Genomic DNA, 26,723 nt, shown 5'->3' with positions numbered 1-26,723 from the left:
CCTAACCCTTTGCGAGAAAGGAAAGTGCGGAGTTTAAGGAGCCGCTTTTGGAAGTTCGCGGGAGAAACGTGTTTGGTGCCCACTTTTTCTCCGAGGAGAATTTGGCGGGCGCGGCTGCAATGGGGACTCCCGGCCAGCGAGGCTGAGGGGGGCGCTGCGGTGGGAGGCCTCAGCCGGCGGCGGCGGCCGCGGTGGGAGTCGAGGGCGAGGGGGACGCGTGGCGCCGGTTCCCGTTGGCTGCCTCTCCCTCCGCCGCTGGGCCGGGGCGGGACGACGGAGCCTGGCCTGCCTGCCCGCCCGTCCTCCTCCTTGCCTGCCGGGCGGTCCTGGCGGTGCCGCTCGGTGGGGTCTGCATCGCCATGAAGGACTGCGAGTACCGGCAGATTCCACCGGGCACCCCGGCTGCGCCGCCCTCCTCGGCGGAGCCCCCCGGGGCGGCCTCAGTTGCAGTCGCCGCCGCCGCCGCCCCGGCCGACCGCCAACGCCGCAAATGGGAGGTCTTCCCCGGGCGCAACCGCTTCTATTGCGGCGGTCGCCTCATGCTGGCGCGGCACAGCGGCGTCTTCCTCCTCACGCTCGGCCTCGTCGTGGTTACCAGCGGCCTCTTCTTCGCCTTCGAGTGAGTGAGCCATGGAGCCGCCTGGGGGGCGGAGGGTGGTCTCCCCCCCGCCCCCGCCATTATTTTTTTTTGTTTTATTTTGATATTTTTTATACTCCGCTTAGATTCCCAGTAGCGGAGCTGCGGTGGCTCAAGTGGTTAAGACGCTGAACTGCAGGCTGTGGAAGGTCGGTAGTTCAGCAGTTCGAGACCCGAGTGTGCCGCATGACGGAGTGAGCTCCCGTCTCTAGTTCCAGCTCCTGCCAACCTAGCAGTTCGAAAGCAAGAAATTGCAAGTAGATAAATAGGTACCACTTCGGTGGGAAGGTAACAGCGTTCCGTGCGCCTTGGTGTTTAGTCATGCCGGCCACATGACCACGGAAACGTCTTCGGACAGCGCTGGCTCTTCGGCTTTGAAACGCTAGAGTCGGATTCGACTGGCTTTCGAGCAAGGGAACCTTTACTTTACCTAGATCCCCAGTAGGGACCCAAGATGGCTTACAACAGTCGTCTCCATTTTTATAATACAACAGCCCTGTGAGGTAGGCAAGGGTGAGAGACAAGGTGACCGGCCTCGAGCCACCCAGTGAGTGTCATAGTCAGCTGGGATTATTTATTGTTAATTAGTTAGGTTCTACTTCGACAATCTAGCCAGTGTTTGTATCCCACTTTTTAACCTCAGCGGTTCTCACAGTAATCATAGCAGTGCTGTGGGCACTGGTGCTGCTATATAAATAACGAAATAATCATCAAAAGTTGATTTGATGGTAAGAAATAGAATAAAATAATCACAGAAACAGTAGTAAGGAATTATTATGGAATACCATTAAAATGTAAAATTGATAGTAAGAATTAGAATAAAATATCATTAATGTTTTAACATCAAAGATGTAAGAAAGCAAAGCCACAGAATAATAGTGGTACTGTGGCAAGTTCTAAAATGTTCAGGTTTTGGATCAAACAGGAAAAAACATCAATTGTCATTTGAAGGACTCCGCTGTCCTCCTTTGCTTAACCAGTTGTGCCAGTCACTGTGTGTGACAAAGAATGTTACAGTAAGATTCTGGGGAATGCTAGGTTCAGATTCTAGCTTTACTATGAACCTTGGTTCAGCTATTCTCTCTCAGCCTGCCTTAGAAGGTTACTGGTGGGGAAATGAGGGAGATTGAATCTGGTATGCTTCCCATGTTGTCCTGTGTTTTTATGGGAAGAGCCATGGCTCAGTAGTAGAGCATTTGCTTTGCATCCAAAGAGGGTATCTGGTTCAGTTCCTGGCATTTCTATAGTTTAAAAGGATTGGGAAGTCAGACCCTTGAGAACTGCTGCCAGTCAGAGTAGACAAGATTGTTCTTGATAGACCAAGGGTCTGACTTGGTATAAGGCAGGTTCATGGGCTCATGTGGGTTTCTAGGTTAATTGATTCCTGTGCATGAAGGTTGATTTACAACCAAGTTTCAACTTTCCTGAGTGTTATAATGCAGGGGTGTGTCTTCAGCTTTAGATATAGCTGGAGTGCATTCTTCCAGTGTTTATCCCTGTCTTCCATCTCCCTTTATTGTCTTTTTTGTTTAAAATTTTATATTGTAGGCTCTTTGGGGGCAGGAACTTGTTTTCCTGTACTCTGTAAACTTCCATGGAATTGATGGCAGTGCTGTATAAATAGTACAAACAAAACCAATGGTACAGCATTATAGAAATTTCAAAACTGCCAGGTAAGATCAAAAGAAAAGAATAAACTAAAGAAGTTTCTACTGTCCTCTGAAAAGAAGATAAGATGTGGACCAACTTGATCTCAAAGGGGAAAGAATTCTACAGATTGTCCACCACTGAAAAGGCTCCTGGTCATATCGAGCTCTTTCCCCAGGAATGCCTGGGTTCCCTAATATTTTGTCTTGGTGATGCATCCCCAGTCTCTCAGACCCACCTTCTATTCAAAGAATGGGGAAAGGGGCAAATACTTATGATAGTAGCTGCTCAGAGTATGCTAAATGGGAACCTCCGTGTTCAGAGGCAGTATATGGATTAATAGAACATGTTGGGGTCTAACCAACATGGGAGGGGGCTGCTGTTTTCATGCTGAGCTTGTGGCCCTTGATCCAGCTCTTTGCTAGGGCTTGTCTTGCAAAACTGGACCATCAGAAAGTTAGGTCCATCAGTGGCTATTAGCCACAAGGTATAGATAGGGACTCTGGGGCAAGTGATGCTCTGTCATCTTGGTGCTTGGGGGGGGGGGTCAACAGTGGGAGGGCTTCTAATGTCCTGGCCCCACTGGTGGACCTCCTGATGGCACTGGTATTTCTGGATACTGTGTGACACAGAGTGTTGGACTAGATGGGCCTTTGGCCTGATCCAACATTGGCATCTCTTATGTTCTTATGTTCTTAAAGTTCAGCTTCATTCAGCATCTCACTTCCCCGACTTAGGGGCACATGGTCAGGAAAGATAGGCCAATAATTTCACCTTCTGCCCTCTATCTCATTCCCCCCCCCAATTTATCCTTTATTAGGCACCACTGGAGGGGAGCGTAAGACTTTGGCCACCCTTGAGTCGGTTTCTGCCCGATTAGGGCATCCACAACTAAATACTCTTTAAACGCTGCTGACAGATCAAGAAGTTATTAGCAGTGCCGACCCACCTCGATTCAGATCTCTCCAGAGATCATCCACCAGGGCAACCAACACTGTCTCCATCCCATGAGTAGGGTGAAAGCTGGACTGGAAGGGATATACAGTGGCTGTGCAGAGGTCACTTGGAACTTCCTCTGCTGTGCTAGATGCAAGCAGTGTATAATGTGCCAACTCATGGTGTGCATCAGCCTGTACTACATGGTTTTTTGGCAGCAGTAGAAGGACCAGCCACATGCCAGGCATTTTCCAGCAATCTCCATATGGTTGCCGTAACATGAGACTGTTGATTTCTATCTAGCATACATCTAAGGCTCATTTTAAGCTTTCTATACTAGATGCATTTACAATCAACCAGGTGTCTGGTCTTTTTCCAGAGAAATAAAGTTGAGAATTTTGTTTTGCTACAACAGACTAACATAGTTACGCCTTTGCAATTATCTTGGAAAGCTTTTTCCAGAAATACACCGTATTAACAGTTAAATTTTGCATTTTTGTTGTATGCATACTCTGACCAGTGGGGCTGCAGCTGCCTACTGGGATTAGCACCTCTAGGGAAGGGAACCGAGAGAGGTGATGGGGAGTACAAACTATAAGGGATGAATGTCAGAGGCTTACTGCAGGTCCTTCTCAAAGGAAACTCTGGGGACAGCAGTAGCAGATGACATTGATCTTGGTCTGATGTGGTTTTGTGGCTGGGTTTGAGAGATGCATCAGATTCCTTTAATCCTCTTGTGTGCGGATATCAGGAAATATATGGGCAGCTTGCGTGTGTGTGTGTGTCGGAGTCTTTGTGATTACCGTTGCTTATAATAGTAAAATCCTTTTGCAGAGTGGGGAGGAGGGGGTCAATGTTTGGCATTTTCCTTGTGTTAACAGCTGTTTCCTTGTGTTAACAGCTTGCCTTGTCTTTGGTGGTTTTTTAATCTTGGGCTTGTCATATTGAGGCCCTTGGGTTTAGTTCTTGCAGTTCCTGACAGTAGCTTCCCATGCAGTCATATGTTTCATCTATATTACCAGAGATTCATGGCTTTCATATTGCATGTTTAAGCAATGTATGTGACCTGAGTGGCAGGCAAGTGCAGTTACTGGTGTGGTTATGGTGCTTGTATCTGCACTGTATGTCTGGAGCGGTTCTGACCCCCAGTCACCCCCTACTGTTGATTTGCATAGTGCATGCAGTCATCTTCCTGTGGCAGGTCTGTAGTATCTGCATACACAACCAGGTGTATCACTCTGGTTGCTTGTAATCTGTATCGTTCGCACAGTACACCTCATAAATCCTTTCGGCGTAAACACTGTATTCCTTAAAAAGTTCACTTTGTTTCTGGGGACTTGTTAGCACTATTCTTAAACTGGCTTTGTTTCTGGAATCTCTTCCAGTATTGGGAGGTAGATAAAATGCTGATGCAAGATCAAATTCTTCCTTTCTGGAATAACTGAGGCTCTATCCTTTACCACTCCTGTGTAAGGGGAAGTGATAATGCAGACAGGCTTATGCAGTTGTGAAGGGCACATTGCATTTTAAGAACAGTCACTTTCTCTGCCCTTTGTTTCACAGTTTCTGATAGCGTGGATATGCAGAGCTGAGTCTCTGCATTCTCTTCCTGGTTCGAGGACAGATTGCAGAACAGTAGGCAGGGAAGGTGCTTGTGTGGTCGTTACATTGGACCTTACCTGAAGGTTCTTTCTCTTCAGTGCGGGAGAAGTCATCCAGGAAGGGGTTAGGTCACGCCTCTGCTCGCTCGGATAGGCTATGCAAAATTCTTTTGTTACATGGCTCCTATTGGAGGGACCTAGGCTGACCTCTCCAGTTATGTCCAAACCCTGTCCTGTGTATGCTCTCCTTTTTTTTTTTGTTATTTTCTTTTACTTTCTTTCTGTCTTTTTTCACATTCACTTATTTTAGTATGTGCCACCCTTGGTTTGATCTTGAGTTTCTGGCTGTCCATCATAGGGTGGAATGTGGATGGCTTCGCTCCCACTGAAGAGAAAGAACCTTCAGGTAAGGTCCAATGTAACGTTCTCCTTCAGGGGGTGGGATGTGGATGACTTCGCTCCCACTGAAGAGAAAGAACCTTCAGGTAACGTCCAATCAGAGGTCATTTCGGGGGGGAACGCGGGGGAAGACAGTTTCCCTGGGTGAGGTACAGGGGGCGGGGCACATGACGAAGCCCCGCCCCCTGCTTCCGGCCGCCCCGCTTCCGGCCCTCATTCAGCCAGGAGGAGGCAGGAGAAGAGGGAGGGGGCTCGGCGGTGGAGCTGCAAGGCCGGCACGGGCGGCCGGGACCGTTGGGGGCGGGGTGTGTGGCCTTATGACATATTTCCGGTGATGTCAGGAGGTGTGGCCTTATGACACACTTCCGGTGATGTCAGGGTGTGTGGCATATGCTAATGAGTTATGCTAATGAGTTCCCCTAGCTCTTTTTCTACGAAATGACCCCTGGGTCCAATGTAACATTCTCCTTCGGGGGGGGGTCATCCAGGAAGTGGTTAGCTGTACCCAAGCTGTTTTCTTAGGGGGGGGGTTTTTTTAAATTTTATTGCTCCAGTGCTTGTTGTAATACTCGTCTGCCAAAGGCTGCAGCGGATGCTGCCTGATCTATCCTGTAATGTCGCACAAATGTGCAAAAGGAGGCCCAGGTAACTGCTCTGCAGATTTCTTCCACTGATGCTCGCGTGGAGAAGGCTGCTGTTGTTGCCATTGATTTTGTAGAGTGCGCTGTAACCGGGCCTGACGGTGAAAGTCCTTGCACCTCGTAGGCCTTGGCTATGCATTGCCTAATCCAGTAGGCCACTGTGGTCTTTGAGACCTTCATCCCTCGGTTCTGCACATAGTGTGATATAAACAGCAAGTCTGACTGTTGAAAGGGTGCTGTCCTGTTGAGGTATATATGCTCTCTGTACGTCCAGTTTGTGTCAGGTTTTTTCTTTGGGGTGCTTCAAATTGGGGCGGAACGAAGGTTATAGAATCGGTTGGTTGAGGTGGAAGACGGAGTTCACCTTGGGGATAAAGGACGGATCCATCTTCATGGAGACCTGACTCTTTTTGAAATATGCACAGTTCCTTCCTAGCCAATAGTGCTGCTAGTTCGGAAACTCTCCTGGCTGAGGTCACCACAATGAGAAAGGCCACCTTCCATGATAGAAAACGAAGCTTCGCTGTTTTAAGTGGCTCAAGTGGCAGTTTTGTTAATGCACGTAGTACCTTGGAGAGACTCCATGTCGGGAACCTGTGCCTGACTGGAGGTGCCATTTGCTTAACTCCTAATAGGAACTTCTTCACATACTTGTTTGTGGACACATTCTCATGTCCCTTGTGGCCTAGGCATGCTTGGATGCCAGTTTGGTGTGAGAGCCAGTTTGGTGTAGTGGTTAAGTGTGCGGACTCTAATCTGGGAGAACCGGGTTTGGTTCCCCACTCCTCCACTTGCACCTGCTGGATGACCTTGGGCAAGCCGTAGTTCTGGCACAGCTGTTCTTGAAAAAGAGCAGTTTCTGTTAGAGCTCTCTCACCCCCACCCACTTCACAGGGAAGGAAGGGAAAGGGATTGTAAGCTGCTCTGAGACTCCTTTGGGTAGTGAAGGGCGGGGTATGAATCCAATCTCTTCTTTTTCTTCTTGTTGGATGGCTGCCACTTGTCGTTTTAGTGTATTTGGTCTGAGGCCCATCTTCCATCCCTCGTATAAGAAGAGTACTACCTCCTTGCCTGTGGCTCGTAGTGGTTGTATTTTCTTGGCAGAGGCCCATTTAGACAATGCCACCCACTTATGACTGTAGATGCGTATGGTCGACGACCTCCTTGACTGTAGCATGATGTCCACCACGTCTCTGGGAAAACCCTGGGCCTCTAATCATGCCAGTTCAGTTTCCATACAGTCAGCTGCAACCAAGCTGGGTCTGGGTGGAGGATGGGCCCTTGGTGTAGTAGATCCGGTCACAGTGGGAGTTTCCACGGCCTTGTTGAGGACATTTGTACCAGATCTGAAAACCATGGTCTTCTTGACCAGTGGGGGGCCACAAACACCACTTCTGCCTTGTCCTTCCTGATCCTGTTGAGTGTCCTTCCTATTAGTGCTTTGGGAGGGAAGGCATACAGTAGGCTCTTTGGCCACGGGTGAGATAGTGCGTCAACCCCTTCCGCTGTCGGGTCTTGCTGTCTGGACGGGAACCTCTCGACCTGATGGTTCTTTGAGCTTGCTAGCAGGTCCATTATGGGGCTCCCAGATTTTTTTTGAGATTTGGGTGAAGACTTCTTTTTCAAGATCCATTCCCCTGGATCGAGGTCCTCCGTGCTCAGCCAGTCCGCCTGGAGGTTGGACAGACCCCTCAGGTGTTCTGTTTGAGACATTTTCCTCTGTCGAAGCATACTCCTGGCTTCCATGAAAAAGGACCTTGACCTGGTGCCTCCCTGCTGGTTGATGTGTGCTTTTGTCAGTGTGCTGTTGTCAATGTGCACAAGCATGTGGCGATTCTTTATCTGCTTTTCAAACACCTTCAAAGCCATCTTGACTGCCTGTAGCTCCAGCCAGTTGATGCTGTGAGTTGCCTCTGCTGTAGACCATTTGCCTTGTGCTACCCGGTGCTCACAGTGTGTGCCCCAGCTCCGTTTGCTCACGTCCATTGTGATACCCATTTGCTGAGGATGGAGGACGCTGATACTTTTGTTCAAGTTTGATGGCATTGTCTACCATTCTAGCTCCCTCCTGAGCCCCTCTGTGATATCCACCGGTATGTGTTTTTTTTCTGGGAGATATCTTTTTGGAAGGGGAGGAAAGCCCACTGCAAGGCTCTGGCATGAAGCCATGCCTACGGTATCATGTCTGTTGCAGGCCTTGCAGGGCTGCCAGGTGCATCAGGTCCGATTTTTTCATGGACCTGACTCACTGTACTAAGTCTTGAATTTTTTGCTGCTTTTCCTCTGGCGGGGAGACAGTGGCCTGCTTCGTGTTCAGTCTGTTTCCCAGGTGCACGAGATCCTGTGTAGGGTTGATATGGCTCTTTTCTTTGTTGATGAGGAATCCGTGCGCGCACAGAACTTCTGCCACCCTGTGTGTCGTGCATTGCCCTCTTGTGGTCCCCCGCCTGTATTAGAATGTCATCCTAATATGGGCACATGTGTATCCCTTCCAGGTGTCACGATGCTACCGGTGTAACCATGACCTTGGTAAAGACTCTGGGTACTGAGGAAAGGCCCCTGGAGGCAGAAGCACAGGACCTGCCTGGGGTCCGGGTGCACCGGAATATGCAAATACGCCTCTTTGAGATCCATGGAGGTCAGGAGTCCCCTTGTTGTACCGTCTGCAAGATATGGCCGAGGGACTCGATCCGGAATTTTCTCTTTTTCACCCATCTGTTGAGACATCACAGGTTCAGTACTGCTCTCCTGTCCCCTGACTTCTTTGGAACCATGAAGAGGATGGAGTAGACTCCCTTGAAGCACTGTTCCTTGGGAACCTCTTTTGTGGTGCCTATGTCCTTCAGGTGCAAAATTGCCTTTTGCAGTTGTAGGAGTTTGGCCTTTAGCCTTGGGGCTGGCAAGGATCTGAAGCTGTGAGGTGGCGTGCACATGAGTTCTATTCTGTAACCTTGTGAAATGACGGACAATACCCACTGGTCTTTTGGGGTTAGGCTCCAGACCTTTGTGAAGGCCTATTTGATAGTCATGTGGACTGTTTTTTGATTGGGGCACCTTTGTCATTTCTGAAGGATGATGCCTGTTTGGCGTTGGATCTGGTGCCATACCTGAAGGGTCTGTATGCCTTGTAGTCTCTTCTGTCTCTTCCTCGGCCTGGGGTACGGAACCCACAAAAAGAATGAGTAGACCTGTGCTTGGAGTCTCTCTCCCTGTGATAGGAAGATGATGGCATGGCCTTCTTCTTTTCCCTTGTCTCTACCAGCACCTTGTTGAGGTTTAGTTCTCCAAACAGAAGCCTGCCTGAGAACTTCTCTGTAGCCAAGTTACTCTTTGACAGCGTGTCCACCTTCCAGTGCTTGAGCCATATGTTATGGAGTATTATGATGTTTGCTGCCTGCGCCCTAGCGCAGAACTGGACACTGTCCTGAGATGTATCTGAGGCGAATTCCGCCGCTCTTTTGATCTTTAGTAGAGACCTCTTCAGATCCAAAGGCGAAACCACTGGGTTCTGTAGAAGGTCGTCCGCCCGTATGACAATGACTCTTGTAGAATTTGACAGAATCGCTGCAGAGCGTAGTGCCAGTGACACCTTCATGGGTTTTTTCCAATGCTGCCTCATTCTTCCTGTCCATGGCATCCTTCAAGGCATTCTCCCCATCCTTGGGGAGCACTGCCTCTGAATGCAGTGCCACCACAGGGGCGTCGATCAAAGGAACCTTTAGGTCCCCCATGGGTTCTTCTGGCAAGGAGTACAAATGTTTTGCGATAGACAAAAGGGAGATCCCCCACCCTCAGGAACAGCCCACTCTGCTTTGACGATGTCATCAAAGATGTTGTCAAAGAAATCAGGAAAAGGTGAAAAAGCCTGCACCTTGACTGGCTTCTTAAAGCGTCTGGTGTCCAGCTTTGCCAGAGACTGAAGATCTAGGCTTTTGTGCCACTTCCATCTGATAATTCAGCGTGGAAATGACTTTGTTCAACAGCCTTTGGAAATGTTCAATCTGGAATAGTCTGGATGAGGTGGGCTGGATCTCTGCCTCATCCCCCGACCATTCTCCTTCTTCCTTCTCTGTATTTCCACCCAAGGAAGTGATGGTGGATGCAATTTCAACCTGCTCCGAGCTAAAGGAAGGGGCGCGCACTCCTCTGGGGATTTCACTAGGCCCTGGCTGCCTTACTCCCTTGGACACGCTGACTCCAGAATTCCCCTCCTCGCCCTCAGAGGCTCCTGAGATTTCGCTCTGTATTGACACCTCTGGGACCTTAGGCCTCTTTGCGGTGACTGGGGACCTGGAGCCTGAAGAAGACTGCGAGTCAGAGACAGGATGGGGTCTCTTTCTTCTGGAGCCCCTGGAGGATGGCCTTCCCCTTGGCTCCTGGCTATTCTGACTTGTTGGGGGTTGTACTGGGGCTGCCACCCCACCTCTATTCTCCCAGTGCCCTGCGGCCATTGTGGGGCCTTTGAAGACCCTCCCATGGTGGGCCAAATCCAGGTCAGGCCTGGCTGGAATTGTGGGGGCATGAAGGGGCCCAGCGCTATGCAAAGTGGGGCTGCAGCTGGTGGGGAAATTGTGGTTGCTGGAAGCCCTGTGGTAGGGGGCCTGCCTGCCCCCATCCCCCTGCTGCCCCCATCCCTCCCCAAGAGCCTTGTCCTTGTCCCTGGTTTGGTGCCGGCGTGCCTCCTACAGGGCTATTTCCAACCGGGCCTCCCCCCGCTGCCGGAATGGGCTCACCACGTGGGCTTGCCGGCCCATTGTACTTCCCACGCCGCGCTTTCGTTTCCCAGCTGCTCCGCTGGTCGATTTTTTGGCCGCCTTCTTCGGGCGCAGGTGGGAGCAGAAGCCAACTGGCTCCGACTGCTCAACCCGTCCGACGGCACCCCCGGCTGCCACACTGTCGTCTGTGGCTGTTGACTGACGTGGGGAGCGGGAGCCTGCCTGCTCCGCGCACTCTACCCGCCCCACGCTGCTGCTACCTTCTGCTTCTGCCTGCTCTGATGGTGCGGGTCTCAACTGCTGGGCCTCCTTCTCCCCAGCCCCCGATGCCTCAGGGGTAAGGGGTTGCTGCTCTGGGGAGGCCTCCGCTGTTCTAGCCTTTGCTCCTCCATCCTAAGCCTCAGACGGGGGAGATGGCCTTTTCTTCTTCTTTGTCCCCGTGGTCTCATGGGGCATTTTCTAGGCTGGGTCTTTGTCTGCTTCTCGGTGCTCTTGTCTTCCTTAGTTGGTTGCAAGGGAAGGTTCCTAGGTGATCTTTTCTCTCTCTCTTTTTTTTTGTAAGCTTCCTGGCTTGGAGCTGGAGCTCCAGATGACCTACCGAGTGGAGGGCTATGCAGGAACTGGAGAGGTCAGCCTAGGTCCCTCCAATAGGAGCCACGCAACAAGAGAAATTTGCATAGCCTATCCAAGCGAACAGGGGCGTGACCTAACCACTTCCTGGATGACTTCTCCCCCACTGAAGGAGAAGTGGAATCTGTAATGTGGCCTGGAGTTACAGAATTTTCTCTTCCTCTTTAGTCAATATACTGGGTTTCAAGAGTAGTAACCTCAGTAACCTTGATTTGTATGTATAAATTATATGGATTTGAACCATATTTTAGTTTAGGGGTCATCTCAAATTAGTTTGAGTTAAAAGAGAAAAAGAGAAAGGCAGGATATAATAAACAAAACAGCCATGAGCACCTCTGTATGAACAAGACCGCGCACAGCTGTTTGGAAGTATATTTCATTAAAACCAGTAGGGTTTACTTTCAAGTAGATATGGTTAACACTTGAGCTGCTAGTGTCCTCCATAAACATTTCAGGAGGGAGGAGGTCTGATCTGAATTTCCCCCAGTGCCTTGGTTTGCTTAAGTGTTCAGTCATCCTCACGTTCCTGGGATCCCAGATCACTGCAGACAGTGACAGCAGCCATGAAATTAAAAGACGCCTGCTCCTTGGGAGGAAAGTGATGGCGAACCTAAACAGCATGATAAAAAGTAGAGACATCACCCTGCCAACAAAAGTCCGCATGGTCAAAGCAAATGGTATTCCCAGTAGTCATGTATGGCTGCGAGAGTTGGACTATACGGAAGGCCGAGCGCCGAAGAATAGGTTCTTTTGAACGATGGTGCTGGAGAAGACTCTTGAGAGTCCCTTGGACTGCAAGAAGATCAAATCAGTCAATCCTAAAAGAAATCAACCCTGACTGTTCCCTGGAAGGCCAGATACTGAAACTGAAGCTCAAATACTTTGGCTACCAAATGAGAAGGGAGCACTTACTGGAGAAGACCCTGATGCTGGGAAAGATTGAAGGTCAAAGAAGACGGGGATGGCAAAGGATGAGATGGTTAGACAGTGTCATAGATGCAACAAACATGAAATTGAGCAAACTTCAGAGGACAGCGGAAGACAGGAGGGCCTGGTGTGATCTGGTCACAAAGAGTCGGACTTGACTGTGCGACTGAACAACAACAACAACATCTTCTGTAGTTGTTTTCCTGTAATAATATGATTATACTGGCAGCATATAACATTTAATTCCATGCTGTGAAAAGCTTTCATTTGGTGAGTTCTGTAGGTTAAACTGTTGTTTAAAGGGACAAGAGTGCCTGAGGCCATTTTTTATGGTCAATTTACAATCTTTTTGGCACTTTTGCTGCAAGCTGCATGACCATTCACTTATTCCCCGTCTCTTCCATAGCCTAGTAGCTTTCTACTGAATAAACCCAACCTTTTTGAGCATGTTCTCTCTCCTCGGAACAGGACAGAAATAGTATTAATTTCCATCACGACGCAAAGCTCACTCCCACTTCTCAACTCAGATCAGCTACTCGCCCCCTTCTCCTTTCAGAAATAATTCCATGGTTACCCCGACAGCTCTCAAGATCCAGCAACAGGCTCTCCACAGTTAATTTTCCCTCTATCCTAAATGTGGCTGTCACTGGAACATACGATACTGAACTTTAAGTCGGGAGGATTTAAATATAGTAGCTAACACTGGTCTTGATGGGGAGCGCCTGTTCTTTAAAAAATCTTCTAATTTTGGTTTTGCTTCCTTATTTTGTGTGATTCTCTTGTATACTTTAGAGACTGTTAGCTTTGAGTGGTTGTTTGGGGGAGGGGTGGGTGACTGGATTGCTGAAGATTTTACCCTTGAGTTGCACAGTTTCAGCAGCGAGTGGAAGTGCTGTGTGAAGTTAAACTCTGCTGGAAGGGCAGGGTAGAAATCAAATAAATAAATAAATACACTTTCTCTAATCAATATATTAATTTTATTTCCCCGTGCCCAGTAATTGTGAACTATTGCAGTACAGACCAATAGATAAGATTTCACCGCAGCTATATTGTCACTGGCAAGGGAGGTGTGGCAGGGAAGGAAAGGATGCTTGAAGAACCACTTTCTCCTGTAGTGTCCAGCATACCAGTTTAGATAACTTTTCTCAAGCTGTGCTCCCCTCTGCAGAGGTGAGGTGGGTTGCAAGCAGAGATGGATCTTTTTCATTGGTTGCACCTTTGGGGTGCCGTCCTCCTTGAAAGTTCACCTAGCACCTGTTTTACTTTCCTTTAGAGACCTGTTCGAAAAATTCGTCTTACCAATAGTTTTAGCTGTAGGATTCCATAGTTTTTAAAGTTGTTTTTGTGGTCTGCTTCTAGTCCCAGGACTGACTAGTGAGTATTGCTTTAGGCAGCTCAGTGTTGTTTTATGCTGTTTTTATATCCCAGCTTGGTTTTGATTACTTATTTTTATGCTGTTGACTTTATAGCATTGTTTCCGTTTGTGAGCTGCCTTGAGTCAGTCTCTCAAGAGGCAGCGTATAAAATTTACTAAACATAATAAATAATCTTATCTCCCACTCTTTGTAGAACAGAATCAAGGCTTACTTTACAATGTTATCCTTGGTAAAAATCAGATAAAGAATGTACAGCATTATTTATGTTAGAAAGGGAGTGCATATACTGCTAATAAATTCATTATGATTCTGGCAATCACATGAGTGACAGGCAAAAAAATATTAACTCATCTGCTGTGTGACCCAGGTACCATCACAAATTGTATTGTGGGATGTAACAGTTGGTTGTACTGAGAGGGACTTAAATGAAGGTGAACAGAGGCTCTTGAGGGGAGATGTGAACTTTATCTCCAGCTTGTAGATCACAGAAATCTTTAGAGAATGTAAAATAAAATTAGATTGTAATATCACAGGAGGGGCAAGGAGTATACTGCGGATTGAATCCTGTTGAGAAGTTTTGAAAGGAGCTGGTGGTACAGAACTGTTCCTCCCTTCCTTTCCTCCCCAGCAGTTTGTTGCTTCTCCTAAAAATCTTCTATAAAGGCTCTTGAATAAAATGCAGTCCAGTATGGGGCAGTGCTGAGGAGGGGAAATTGGGAAAAATTGCTCCCTCTTCTTCCTTCTGCTGATAGCTTGCACTGGTGGAGGAGATTACGTTACCAGTAGATACCCCATGGCAGCCCCACAGGATCCAATCCATTGACTACAAGTTGGGCTACAAATGACTATGTCTGCATAGGATAGCTGCTGCTGTCCAAAATTCATTATGTTTTCTCTAAAGATCCATGGAACATGAGAAGGAGAGAACCTTCACAAAGTGGCAGCAAGAAGAAAGTAGCCACTGGATGAAGAACTTGTGCAGGAGACCTTATTAACAAATGTTGTTTTCTTTTCAGCTGCCCCTTCCTGGCTCGTAACTTGACCATGGCCATTCCTATCATTGCTGGCATCCTATTCTTTTTTGTCATCAGCTGTTTACTGCAGACCAGCTTCAGGGACCCTGGTATCCTGCCCAGAGCCACACCCAGTGAAGCTGCAGACCTTGAGAAGTGGATTGGTGAGTGTCTGGTCCTCATGATCTTTACTTATGACAATGTATGTGTTTTTTGTCAAATGCAATAGTTATCCAGTGACGTTTTACATCCTCATTTGTATCTTCATTTCTTAAATAAAGGGTGGCAAAGTAGTAGGATCGTCAGATTTTAGTCCTTTCAAGGCCTCTGATAGTGTAAGTCCTCTGGTGGAAACTGCTTTGGTACTGAGCATCAGCATTATCCTTTGTGATGTTGCTTCTGCTTCCTTTCATCCTGTTTCGTGTGTTTCAGAGCCTGAGCACTGCATGCTAGAGCAGAAGGGGTTAGGGTGAAAGATGTCCAGATTACAGCAGCATTGTGGCAGAGAGTGCTGATCTTTTGTTTGGCACAAGGTGTCTTCCTCACTGTGAAATTCTGAAAGGGTAGCTGAAGTAAAGTTATAGTAATTCTCGTTTGGCATAGGGAGTATAATAGAAAAGCCTTTGGCCTACTTTTCTGTGTTGGGGAGAAGCAGCACTTTAGGACACGAGGATCTTAAAAGTGGTGAATATCAATCTTCAATGTGTTTTCTCTTCAAAGAAACGCAGTAGCTAGTAATTAACTTCCTTTTTTAAAACTTACCTGTCATAGATAGCCTGACCAGTTTCCCAGATGACTCAACTAGATAACATCAGTTCCACTAACACTACTTTGCCACAAAGCTGATGTGTTTTCTTGTGACTTTTGCAAGTAAAGCATGTGTTACTCTCTCAGTCTTGTAATTAAAGCTCAGTGAGTAGTGACCAGCTGCAGAAATGTCAAGGGATAAAAGAAATATTAATGCCCTGTAAAAGCAATTGAAGTGTGTGGGTTCACATATTGTCCTAATCTTTCCAGTTCCATAATGTGGGGTGTAACAAAGTTTGAATTCTTCCTCTGTTGGAAGTATTAACTGTTAATTCTGTGAAGATACAGACAGAAGTTTCATAAAAGAACTAATGTTGGTTTTTCATTTCTCCGGAGGAGTTTGAAGTACTGATTCGATGACATTTGTAGGGCTAGTTAAGCGTTCTCTCTCTTGTTCTGAGCACAGACAAGAGGTGGCCCAGAGTAGCACGTTTTACAATATAGCATTGGATTGGAAATAACTGCTCAGTGTTTGCTTAATAATGACTGAGAACTGCTTTCAGGTGATCAGCTAGAGAAACTTTATAAAGTTGGGTTTTAAGGCTAGTATACATGAACAGGCTGGCATTTTTGTGCGATAGAAACTTTTCCAGGCAGACTTCCTAGGTTGTTGCACGATAAGTTCTTGGGGAGGGGATCTGTTTTTGTGCTTGTGGTTTCTATCAGTGTCTAGGATGTCTTTTGTTAGAAATGTGAATAATGAGGCAAGTTAAAAATTGTGGGTCCAGTAAAGCAGATGTATGGGAATTAAAATCTGGTTTATTTGAAAATTAGCATGATTCAGTTTTGGCTGTTGAGGAATCTCAGAAACCAGTCAAAAGCTACTATCCGTGGCATGCTTACTTGTGGAGTGCGCATTCCAATTGGATTCAGTGGGTCTTGCTTCTCAGAGTGTGTGTGGCCTCTTTCCCATGCCCCCACCCCCAATTTGTGGCTGAAGTTCCATATATCTACTATTCTTAAAGAGCTGGATTTGAGTCCAGTAGCATCTTAGAGACCAAGAGAATGTTCAGTGTATGAGCCTTTGAGAGTCAAAGCTCCCTTTATCAGATACGTGCTACTATTATTAACTTACTGGTTTTGCAAATCCATCATCTGGAGTTTGCAGAGGGTCTGAACAGTTTTCTGGCATATATAAACTTTATTGCTATTGTTGTTCTATATCAAAATCTAAAGCAGCATCTTCTGCATGTAGTTGTCAGTTACAGATTAAAAGGGATAGGACTCCCACTTAAAGGACAAATGAGGACGCTAGTTTAGGAAAGAGATGAAAGGGTAAGGAACAAAATATAAATATGGGATGGAATCTGGCTATCCAGGTGCATTTGAGTTAGGAGTTGTGCATTGGCTTATTCTGATGCAGTTACACTGATTTCCTATTTGGTTCGGGATGCAGATGTAAAATAAATTTTGTAGTAAACAAAAGGAAGTGTATTGTTTCCACAGAAAGTGTCCTGCAGTCACAATATATCAGCATATTTGGGTATTAGACTTTATAAACAGCGAAAACTCTGATATTATCAAATGCATCATAGCATGTTAATTGTTTTCAGAATTATTCAGATTTAAAGAGTAAATATGTCTTTAAAAATGTTGTATATGTCTACAGTGTACATAGTGATAATTCCCATTTAATGGGCTAGATCAGCTTACATAAAAAGCTGCATGCGTTGAGTGAGTGAAACTTTACCTTGAAAAGCATTTTCCCCATTCCTAAGAGAAAATGTTTTATAGGAGGTCTCCCCTATTTTTCCCCTGCCCCATTTTTTTCTAGACCTTCACATCTCCAGTCCAGGTGGCATGCAGTCATCTCAGGGGGGGAGCCAGCTTGTAACATACATTGTGCTGTGGTTATTGCCTTTGAACCAGGGGCTTAACAAGAAGGGACCTGACTGAGAGAAAAACCTAGTGTGTGGATATTTGGTTTTCCCTTTGCAGACAACCTGGGCACCTCCACTTATCGGCCGCCTGCCCGCACTATGGAAGTTGTTATAAACAAATACATGGTGAAGTTGAAATACTGCTACACGTGCAAAATGTTCCGTCCTCCCAGGACCTCCCATTGCAGTGTCTGTGACAACTGTGTAGGTAAGTTCAAGGTGAGACTTCCTGTGGTCCATCAGAGTTGCACATTTTGCTCTGTAAAAAAATCTTTCCACTTCCCTGAGGGTAGGGCTGTGGGTTAGTGGCAGAGCATCTGCTTGGCATGCAGAAAGCCCCAGGTTCAATCCCTGGCATCTCCCATTAGCAGAATCAGGTAGAATCAGGATTAAAGTGAAGAAGAAGAGATTGGATTTATACCCCGCCCTTCACTTGGAGTCTCAGAGCGGTTTACAAACTCCTTTCCCTTCCCTACCTCACAACAGACACCCTGTGAGGTAGGTGGGGCTGAGAGAGCTCTGACAGAAACTGCTCTTTTTCAAGAACAGCTGTGCCAGAACTATGGCTTGCCCAAGGTCATCCAGCAGCTGTGAGTGGAGGAGTGGGGAATCAAACCCGGTTCTCCGAGATTAGAGTCTGCACACTTAACCACTACACCAAACTGACTCTCAGTGCCTGAGACACTGGACATTCACTGGACAATCACTGCTACTCAGTGTAGGCAGAAGTGACTGTGATAGATCAATTGTCTGACTCAGTGTAAGGCATCTTCATATGTGTGTTCAGTTAAAGGAAGAGGTTATTGGACTTCAAAAATGTTCATCCCTTTAAGCAGTCAGTGTTGGTCATTGCTGACTGTGGGTTCTCTAGATATTTTTACTCTGCTTTTCTTTCCAGTGGGTGACCAAAGAGGCTTACACCATCAGTCTCCCTTCTTCCCATTTTATCCTCACAACAACAGCCTTGTGAGGTAGGTTAGGCTGAGAGTGTGATTGGAAGATAGCACAGCTTGGTTTTCCCTCTTAATACCTTCTTGATGCTTGGATGCAAGGCAAGTTGCTTGAAAGAAGTACAGCAAAGTAACAGTAGAAACGTAAGAGCTTGAAAGAAGTTCAGAAACTCTTAAGTAAAGAAACTTAAGAGCTTGAAAGAAGTACAGCAAAGTAACAGTAGAAACTTAAGAGCCCATTGATAGGTTCTTTTCTTTCTGAGCGTTCCCAGCCTTATTTGGGTATGTGTTCACATGGATATACATAATGTGACTCATTGTACTTTGCTTGGTTACATTGGCTGTTTCTTCAGCCACTATGGCTGCAGGAAGATTTCTGCAAGCCATATCAGTATTTGCCAGTTCGCCTGCTGTATTTTTTCATGTAAATTTGGACCTCTGGGTGCAGAAAGGATGTGGGAGAAAGAATTGATGGCAAATGAACTCTGATCTAGGAGAGGCCACTGATTCAGGTTTCTTGGCCACAAACTTCATTAGGTACTGGTCTACCTTACAAGGCTGCTGTAAGGATTACTGTCATAACATTTGTGAAAGGATTTGACCTATATAACTGGATATTAGCAAAGCTTACATGTTCACTCGCACTGCAGCTTGCAAAATGCATTTAAAGGGACAATCTCTTTAAATGTGTTAGGCTTTTCATGCCCCGCTGTTCAAACCATTGGCCAAGAGATGCTGGCACAGGCCGGTAGGTAGGAAATTTTTAGTGGGGGGGGGGGGGCAAAAGCTCCACACATGTGCACTGACACAACAAATAAAAATTAAAAATGCTCATGCTGCTGCCGCCTCCAGCACTGAAATTCACCCCCCCCCCCGTCTCCCTCCATCCCTCCTTCCCTCCCTAATGCCGAGCCGAGGCATGGATAGAGGGTGCCCAGCTTATCTAGCTCTGCATTCAAACGGCCATGTCATGTGGAAACCCGGTAGCGCCGGCCCCCAAACAGGGACTCAGCAGTCAGAAAGAAATTAAGTTGCTTTTAAATGTACAAGACACACAGATCTAGTGGCCTCCTGCTTCTGCAGAAAGATGAGATTCCAGCCCTTGGAATCGGGCTAATACGAAAAATCGGGAGCGAGGGGTGGGGGAGTGGAGAAAACTGACCCGGGAAAGAAAAACAGAAGTGATTATCGGGGAGAGGCAAAGCACAAGCGGCTTGGAGGGGAACAGGGGCTGGGGCTGGACCGACACTCTCAGGCAGGCGATCGATCGGGGTGAGGGGGCCGGGGAGGGGGAGCTGAGGATCGGGGGAGGAGCCCGTAAAAACCATGGGGGCCGGGCCTGTGCTGGCTCCAGGATCTGCATGCAGTGGGAGGTCTCTCCCCACTGCACACAGACCTGGCTGGGGGGCTTCTCCTGCCCCGTGGTTTAAACTGTGTGCCAGGAGAAGCTGCGATTCAGTATTGCTGTGCCAAGCCCAATAAAAGCCAAATAATATTGGCTTATCGTGATTCTTTATACCGGTAGCTGATTACAGATTGAAGTATCCAATTTGTCTTAGGAAATACCAGGAAAATATTGTTGAGGTATTTTTCCGGTATTTATTTGGCTCGGTAAATACCAAATGCACACCCCTAGATTCGACATTGTCTATATCCTATATCCACTAATATGATGACTGGTAACAACTGTAGCAGCTATATTCAAAGTACTAATTAGACAACAGCAATCCATAAACCCATCAGCTAATTAACTGCAACAAGATAAGGGTGAGATTCACTTTGAATATAACTGCCTATGTGTGGATCAAAACTATTCCTAAGTAAACTAATGAAAAAGTCTCTCAAGCAGAGTTCCCTCTAAGCTAAACTAGGGTGCACTATTGAACAGCTTTTCACCCCTCAGCACATGCGTTTTCACCTTCGCGTAGGTGGAGTCACATCCAAGTAGCCCCATTGAGCTGCATAGGGCATCGCTGAAAGCAGCCTGGCTGAAGCTCGTCATGGAACAGAAGGAAACATTTTCCCTTTGTCTGCAGCACTGAAATGGTTAAACCCATGGAGCTGTCTGCTAGAAAGGCCGAGCATGGAGTGGGGAGCAGAAAAGAGGAAAGACTTTTCCTGTGTGTGTGAGCACGCGTGGTGGTGGTGGGGGGGAAGGGTTGCCTTCTGAATTGGGAAAGTGAACAGGAAGGGCTTCAGATTTGCAGCAGCTGGGAAAAGCCTTTCAGCCGCATCCCAGGAAGGTTTACTTAGAAGTAAGGCATTGGGGGGATACATTTTTAAATCCTGGAAGGGAGGAAGGCTGGGATCATTCTCAGCCACAATTGGCATGGGTTTTTAAATAAGTATGGATTTCTGTTGCCCCGTGGAGAGAAAGCACAGGATCTCAAATGCAGGCAGAAAGGGCCCTTCTGGGAGTTTTTAAAAAGAGGGAAGGGATAGAGCCCGGAGTCCAAGACAGGAGAAAGAGTGAAGTCCCTGCCTGGGAAGGAGAAAAGCAGCTGGCAGGGAAAACGGGGGGGAGAGGAGTGGGAGTGAGAAAGGGAGAGCTCTCCTCCCCACACACATCAAGGAATGGAGGGGGGCGGGAACTGTTGCTTTTTGCGTGGAGGGTGCATCTGAAGCTGCAGCCTGCTCTTTGGTGAGGCCAGGACGGGAGATTTGTGCAAGGGAATTGCAAAGCAGTGAAGGAAAGAGTTGCAGTGCTTGAAGGGGTCGCTCAGGGAGGGTTGCCAACCTCCCAGTGGGGCCTGCAGATCTCCCAGAATTAGAACTGATCCCCAGGTGACAGAAAATGGCTACTTGACAGGTTGGGCTCCATGGCAGTATACCCATGGAAGTCCCACTCCTCCCCAAAGCCCTACATGCCTATGCTTTGCCTCCCAAATCTTCAGCTATTTCCCACCCAGGAGTTGGCAACCTTAGGCAGTTGGCCAGAGAACTTGCAAACAAGGGGGGGGGGGCGCTAAAGAAAATGCATTTTCTTTTTTCTACTCAGCTGTCCCATTTTCTGATATGGCTCCAGAGCTGCTCTGACAAGCCGGGGAGAAAGGTTATTTTTCCACCCTCCCTGTTGGTGTTGCTGGCACTTTCCTGACTTCTTGGGAATAAGCCTAGCTGTAAGACTCTGCAGTAACTCTCAGACGTGAGTAGTCCGTTTATGGATTTTATTAGCAATCAGGAAAGTTGCAGGTGAATCAAAGGCTTTGACAGTTGTTGTTGTTCAGTCGCACAGTCGAGTCCGACTCTTCGCGACCCCATGGACCAGATCCCGCCAGGCCCTCCTGTCTTCCGCCGTCCTCTGAAGTTTGCTCAATTTCATGTTCGTTGCATCTATGACACTGTCTAACCATCTCATCCTTTGCCATCCCCGTCTTCTTTGACCTTCAATCTTTCCCAGCATCAGGGTCTTCTCCAGTAAGTGCTCCCTTCTCATTTGGTGGCCAAAGTATTTGAGCTTCAGTTTCATTATCTGGCCTTCCAGGGAACAGTCAGGGTTGATTTCTTTTAGGATTGACTGATTTGATCTTCTTGCAGCCCAAGGGACTCTCAAGAGTCTTCTCCAGCACCATAGACGTTCAAAAGAATCTATTCTTCGGCGCTCGGCCTTCCTTATAGTCCAACTCTCGCAGCCATACATGACTACTGTGAATACCATTGCTTTGACCATGCGGACTTTTGTTGGCAGCGTAATGTCTCTACTTTTTATCATGCTGTGTAGGTTCGCCATTGCTTTCCTCCCAAGGAGCAGGCATCTTTTAATTTCATGGCTGCTGTCACAGTCTGCAGTGATCTGGGATCCCAGGAACGTGAAGTCTGTCACTACTTCCACGACTTCCCCTTCTATTTGCCAAGGAGTGATGGGGCCGGATGCCATGATCTTAGTTTTTTTGATGTTGAGCTTCAAGCCCACTTTTGCGCTCTCCTCTTTTACCCTGAGCAAGAGGCTCTTAAGGTCCTCTTCACTTTCTGCCATCAGAGTGGTATCGTCTGCATATCTGAGGTTGTTGATCTTTTCCCCAGCAATCTTAATTCCCGCTTGTGATTCATCCAGGCCAGCATTTCGCATGATGTACTCTGCATATATATTAAATAAGCAAGGTGACAATATACATCCTTGTTGTACTCCTTTTCCTATGCTGAACCAATCAGTTGTTCCGTATCCGGTTCTAACTGTCGCTTCTTGGCCCTTATACAGGTTTCTCAAGAGACATGTGAGGTGGTCTGGTACTCCCATCTCTTTAAGGACCTGCCATAGTTTGTTGTGATCCACACAGTCAAAGGCTTTAGCATAGTCAATGAAGCAGAAGTAGATGTTTTTCTGGTACTCTCTTGCTTTCTCCATAATCCAGCGAATGTTGGCAATGTGATCTCTAGTTCCTCTACCTCTTTGAAACCCAGCTTGTACTTCTGGCAGTTCTCTATCCACGTACTGTTGAAGCCTAGCTTGTAGGATCTTGAGTGTGATATGAGTGCAATTGTGCAATAGTTTGAACATTCCTTGGCATTGCCCTTCTTTGGGATTGGAATTTATACTGACCTTTTCCAATCCTGTGGCCACTGTTGCGTTTTCCAAATTTGCTTGCAAATGGAGTGCAGCATTTTAACAGCATCAACTTTTAAGATGATATAATCACTGACCTCGAGCCAGACATCTTGGAATGTAAAGTTAAATGGGCCTTAGAAAACATTACTAACAACAAAGCTAGTGGAGGTGATGGTATTCCAGCTGAGCTTTGACAGTAATGGCAGATAATACAAGTTGAGCTCTTATGAGAACTTTGGTGCAGCCTACATTCATACGTCATAGTTACATGTGACAGAGACAGGTTAATAAAGTACAATGAATACTGTGAGAATGTTTATCAAACAGACTTCCTGCCTAGCCAAAAGACATCATGAGAAGCGAACAATCTTCTGGCTATTGAGGAGGAGGATTTCATTGAAGTGTACTAAGCGCACTATCTACAATAGACACCCAAGCCTGTTTCAACTACTCCCCATCCTGGGAATGTCAGAGGAGGACCTTACAGTATAGTTGATTCATGGCTAGCAGGAGTTATAATCAGCTTGGGAACAAGAAGCCAGTGTGAGAATACAAAGGTAAAGCATTTGGGATAATATGCAAGCAAGCAGGGCTTTAAGCTATGTACATCAGAACACCAGTGAGTATCCAGACTGACCCCAAACAATCATAAGTCCGATTCTGACACTAGCAGAGGGATGTTGTGGAGCTAATTGCGCCAGCATGGTTCAGTTCCTTTCATTTTTGATACAACAAGTCCCACCATCATTCTGAAGTGGTGGCCAATTTTTGAGGCTCCTAGCTTTAGTTTCAGATGAGTTCTGCCTGACACAGTTACCCTTGGCTTCTAATGCAAAAAGCTGGAAGGATTTCAAGTGTGTGTTTCTTTAAATGGTTGATAAGTTTCAGAAGAACAAGGGGGTTGAAAGAGGGAGATGAGTGAGTGATTGGCTGGGGACTGAGAATGTATGGGCGGAGCTAAGAATGTGTGTGTATGTAGAGAGGGAAGGCAGTGTGTTCAGTCAGCAGTCAGCAGCTAACTGTCAGTTGTGGTCAGTCTACAGTGTCTGAGAAGCAGTCTTCTAATTAGAATCCCATATTAAGAACATAAGAGATGCCAATGTTGGATCAGGCCAAAGGCCCATCTAGTCCAACACTCTGTATCGCACAGTGGCCAGAAATACCAGTGCCATCAGGAGGTCCACCAGTGGGGCCAGGACATTAGAAGCCCTCCCACTGTTGACCCCCCCAAGCACCAAGATGAAAGAGCATCACTTGCCCCAGAGTCCCTATCTATACCTTGTGGCTAATAGCTACTGATGGACCTCTGCTCCATATGCTTATCTAATTCCCTTTTGAAGCCGTCCATGCTTGTAGCCGCCACCACTTCCTGTGGCAGTGAATTCCAAGTGTTAATCACTCTTTGGGTGAAGAAGTACTTCCTTTTATCCGTTCTAACCCGACCGCTCAGCAATTTCATGGAGTGTCCACGAGTTCTTGTATTGTGAGAAAGGGAGAAATGTACCTCTTTCTCTACCTGCTCTTTCCCATGCATAATCTTATAAACCTCAATCATGTCACTCCTCAGTCGTCGTTTCTCCAAGCTAAAGAGCACCAAGTGTTTTAACCTTTCTTCATAGGGAAAGTGTTCCAACCCTTTTATCATTCGAGTTACCCTTTTCTGCCTTCTTTATTGCAGTCACACACTGTCTCGACATTTTCAGTGAGTTATCTACTACAACTCCAAGATCTCTCTCTTGATCAGTCTCTGCCAGTTCAGACCCCATCAACGTGTATTTATATTTAGGATTTTTGGCTCCAATGTGCATCACCTTGCACTTGGCCACATTGAACCCCATTTGCCATGTTGACGCCCACTCGCCCATCTTTGACAGATCCCTTTGGAGTGCCTCACAATCCTCACTGGTTTTCACCACCCTGAACAACTTCGTATCATCCGCAGATTTAGCCACTTCACTGCTTACTCCCAACTCCAAATCATTAATGAACAAGTTAAAAAGCAGTGGACCAAGTACTGATCCCTGTGGTACCCCACTGCTTACCCCCCTCCACTGGGAGAACTGCCCATTTATACTCACTCTCTGTTTTCTATTAATTAGCCAGTTTTTGATCCATAAAAGGACTTGTCCTTTTATCCCATGATTTTTGAGCTTACTTAGGAGCCTTTGATGAGGAACTTTATCAAAAGGTTTCTGGAAGTCAAGGTAAACAATATCTATTGGATCCCCCTTGTCCACATGTTTGTTCACCCCCTCAAAGGACTATCACCTAGTGCTCTCTCTAAGCTGTGGAGTGTTGTGAGCAAAAATTCTACTTTGTGAGCTACTGGCGTTAAAGTTGTGAGCGAGCAACTTGGCTACTGCATAAACTAGTTTGCTCTGGAGCCATCCTTCCTGAGCTAAGACAAAAATGTGTGAGCCAGAGGCTAAAAAACTGAGCTCACAGTAACTCAGCTTAGAGGGAACACTGCTAGCACTTGTTGTAGGTGGTGGAAAGAGTCAAAGAAAAGTAACTGGTTCCTTCCATTCCTGAGACGTTTGTAATAGTGTAGCTTTCCTTTTGTGCAATACTGGGATGGTAAAAATTTAGAGTCCAGCGGCACCTTTAAGACCAACAAAGGTTTATTCAAGGTATGAGATTACATGTGCAAGGCACATACATACATTAAAATGGCAGGTGAGGTTCAAACTTATAGAGAGGGACTTAACAACAAATTAACATGTAACATGATGATTTTTAAGGTATGCAAAGTCAGAACTAAATAACAAGCTAAGGTTATAAGGTCAACAGCTGTAAAGCAATAAATATGTCAAAATAGCAGATAAATATCTAAAGGTGTCTTTTCTAATAGCAAACGTTCTCTCCTCCCAGGCACTTAACAGCACTTTTTGAGGTGGATGTAGTGTCACGTCAGCAAAACATCTCAATATTCCTTGCATTACATTCAGTATTCTAATATACTATTCTGAAAAAGAAATATACTAAGATACAGAGGATTTGTAGTCTTTCTTGTGAGGACTGAATGAGTTAGCATATGTAATGAGATAAGAAACCAATATTCCTATTGAGTCCTGGGGAGGTTTTTGTTCCAAGTGTTGTAATAACTTGTAATTTAGCAATTTCCCTTTCCATTCTGTTCCTGAAGTTCCTTTGTAATAAAACAGCTACTTTGAGGTAACCTATTAAATGTCCTGGAAGGATGAAGTTTTTGTTTTTGTTTTAATAATTTTTATTTCAAAGTATCAGCATACAATAAAATCTGTAATGCAGTTACAGCAAAAAAGTCACACATGGTTTAGCGCATAACTTTCTAAACAGTACCTTATTAACAAACTGACTTCAGTGTAATTCACAAAGCAATAACTTTATAACAATAGCAGTACTAAACTAACAGTTAACAACAAAGTTCTCAGCTTTCTTAGTACACTTATACAAATAACAACTGTGGCAGCTAGTGAAACATGTATAATGACAGGGCATTTGTCCAAGGATTACTTGGTCTATGCATCATAAACCTGTTTTGTTTACCTAGAAAAACCTTCCATTTGTTCATCAAGTGATAAGGATTTTTTGTTAAACTACGCTGGGCTGACCACTCTGAAATTTTATCATCAATCAGGTATTCCCATAGCTTAGTATACCATTGGTCTATAGAGGGAGCAGCTTGAGTTTTCCATTGCTTTGTGATAATGCACTTGGCTGCGGTTAAAAGTACCGAGATCAGATCTCTTATCGACTTTCGGACATATGTCTTGGGCCACAAATTAAAGAGGAAAAGGGCAGGATCTTTGGGAATCTTGCATGTTGTGAGTGTTTTTATCTCAGCTAGAACCGCATCCCAGAAACTTGATATTACGGGACAGTTCCACCAAGTATGGTAGTATGTGCCCCGGTGACCGCAACCTTTCCATCATGTGGTGGGATGTTCTGAGGATGAGTAAGAAAGTTTGACTGGCGTAAGATACCATCGCAAGAGAATTTTGGCAGACTGCATATGTATTGACATTGATTTGGAAGT

General features: G+C 46.3%; 1 protein-coding gene across 1 annotated transcript in view; it reads left to right on the top strand.

The window, feature by feature from the left end:
- Positions 1-214: 214 nt before the first annotated feature.
- Positions 215-26,723, top strand: part of ZDHHC18 (zinc finger, DHHC-type containing 18) — a 56,929-nt gene continuing 30,420 nt past the window's right edge. Inside the window, exons 1-3 of the mRNA XM_015409446.1 lie at positions 215-619; positions 14,526-14,686; positions 17,268-17,417. Of these exons, the coding sequence (XP_015264932.1) occupies positions 360-619; positions 14,526-14,686; positions 17,268-17,417 (571 nt within the window). The 5' untranslated portion in view covers positions 215-359. The remainder of the gene's footprint in view (positions 620-14,525; positions 14,687-17,267; positions 17,418-26,723) is intronic.

The sequence above is a fragment of the Gekko japonicus genome, unplaced genomic scaffold (genome assembly GCF_001447785.1).
Source record: "Gekko japonicus isolate JY-2015 unplaced genomic scaffold, Gekko_japonicus_V1.1 scaffold800, whole genome shotgun sequence".
NCBI lineage: Eukaryota > Metazoa > Chordata > Lepidosauria > Squamata > Gekkonidae > Gekko > Gekko japonicus.
This window is presented reverse-complemented; position numbering and strand designations above follow the sequence as displayed.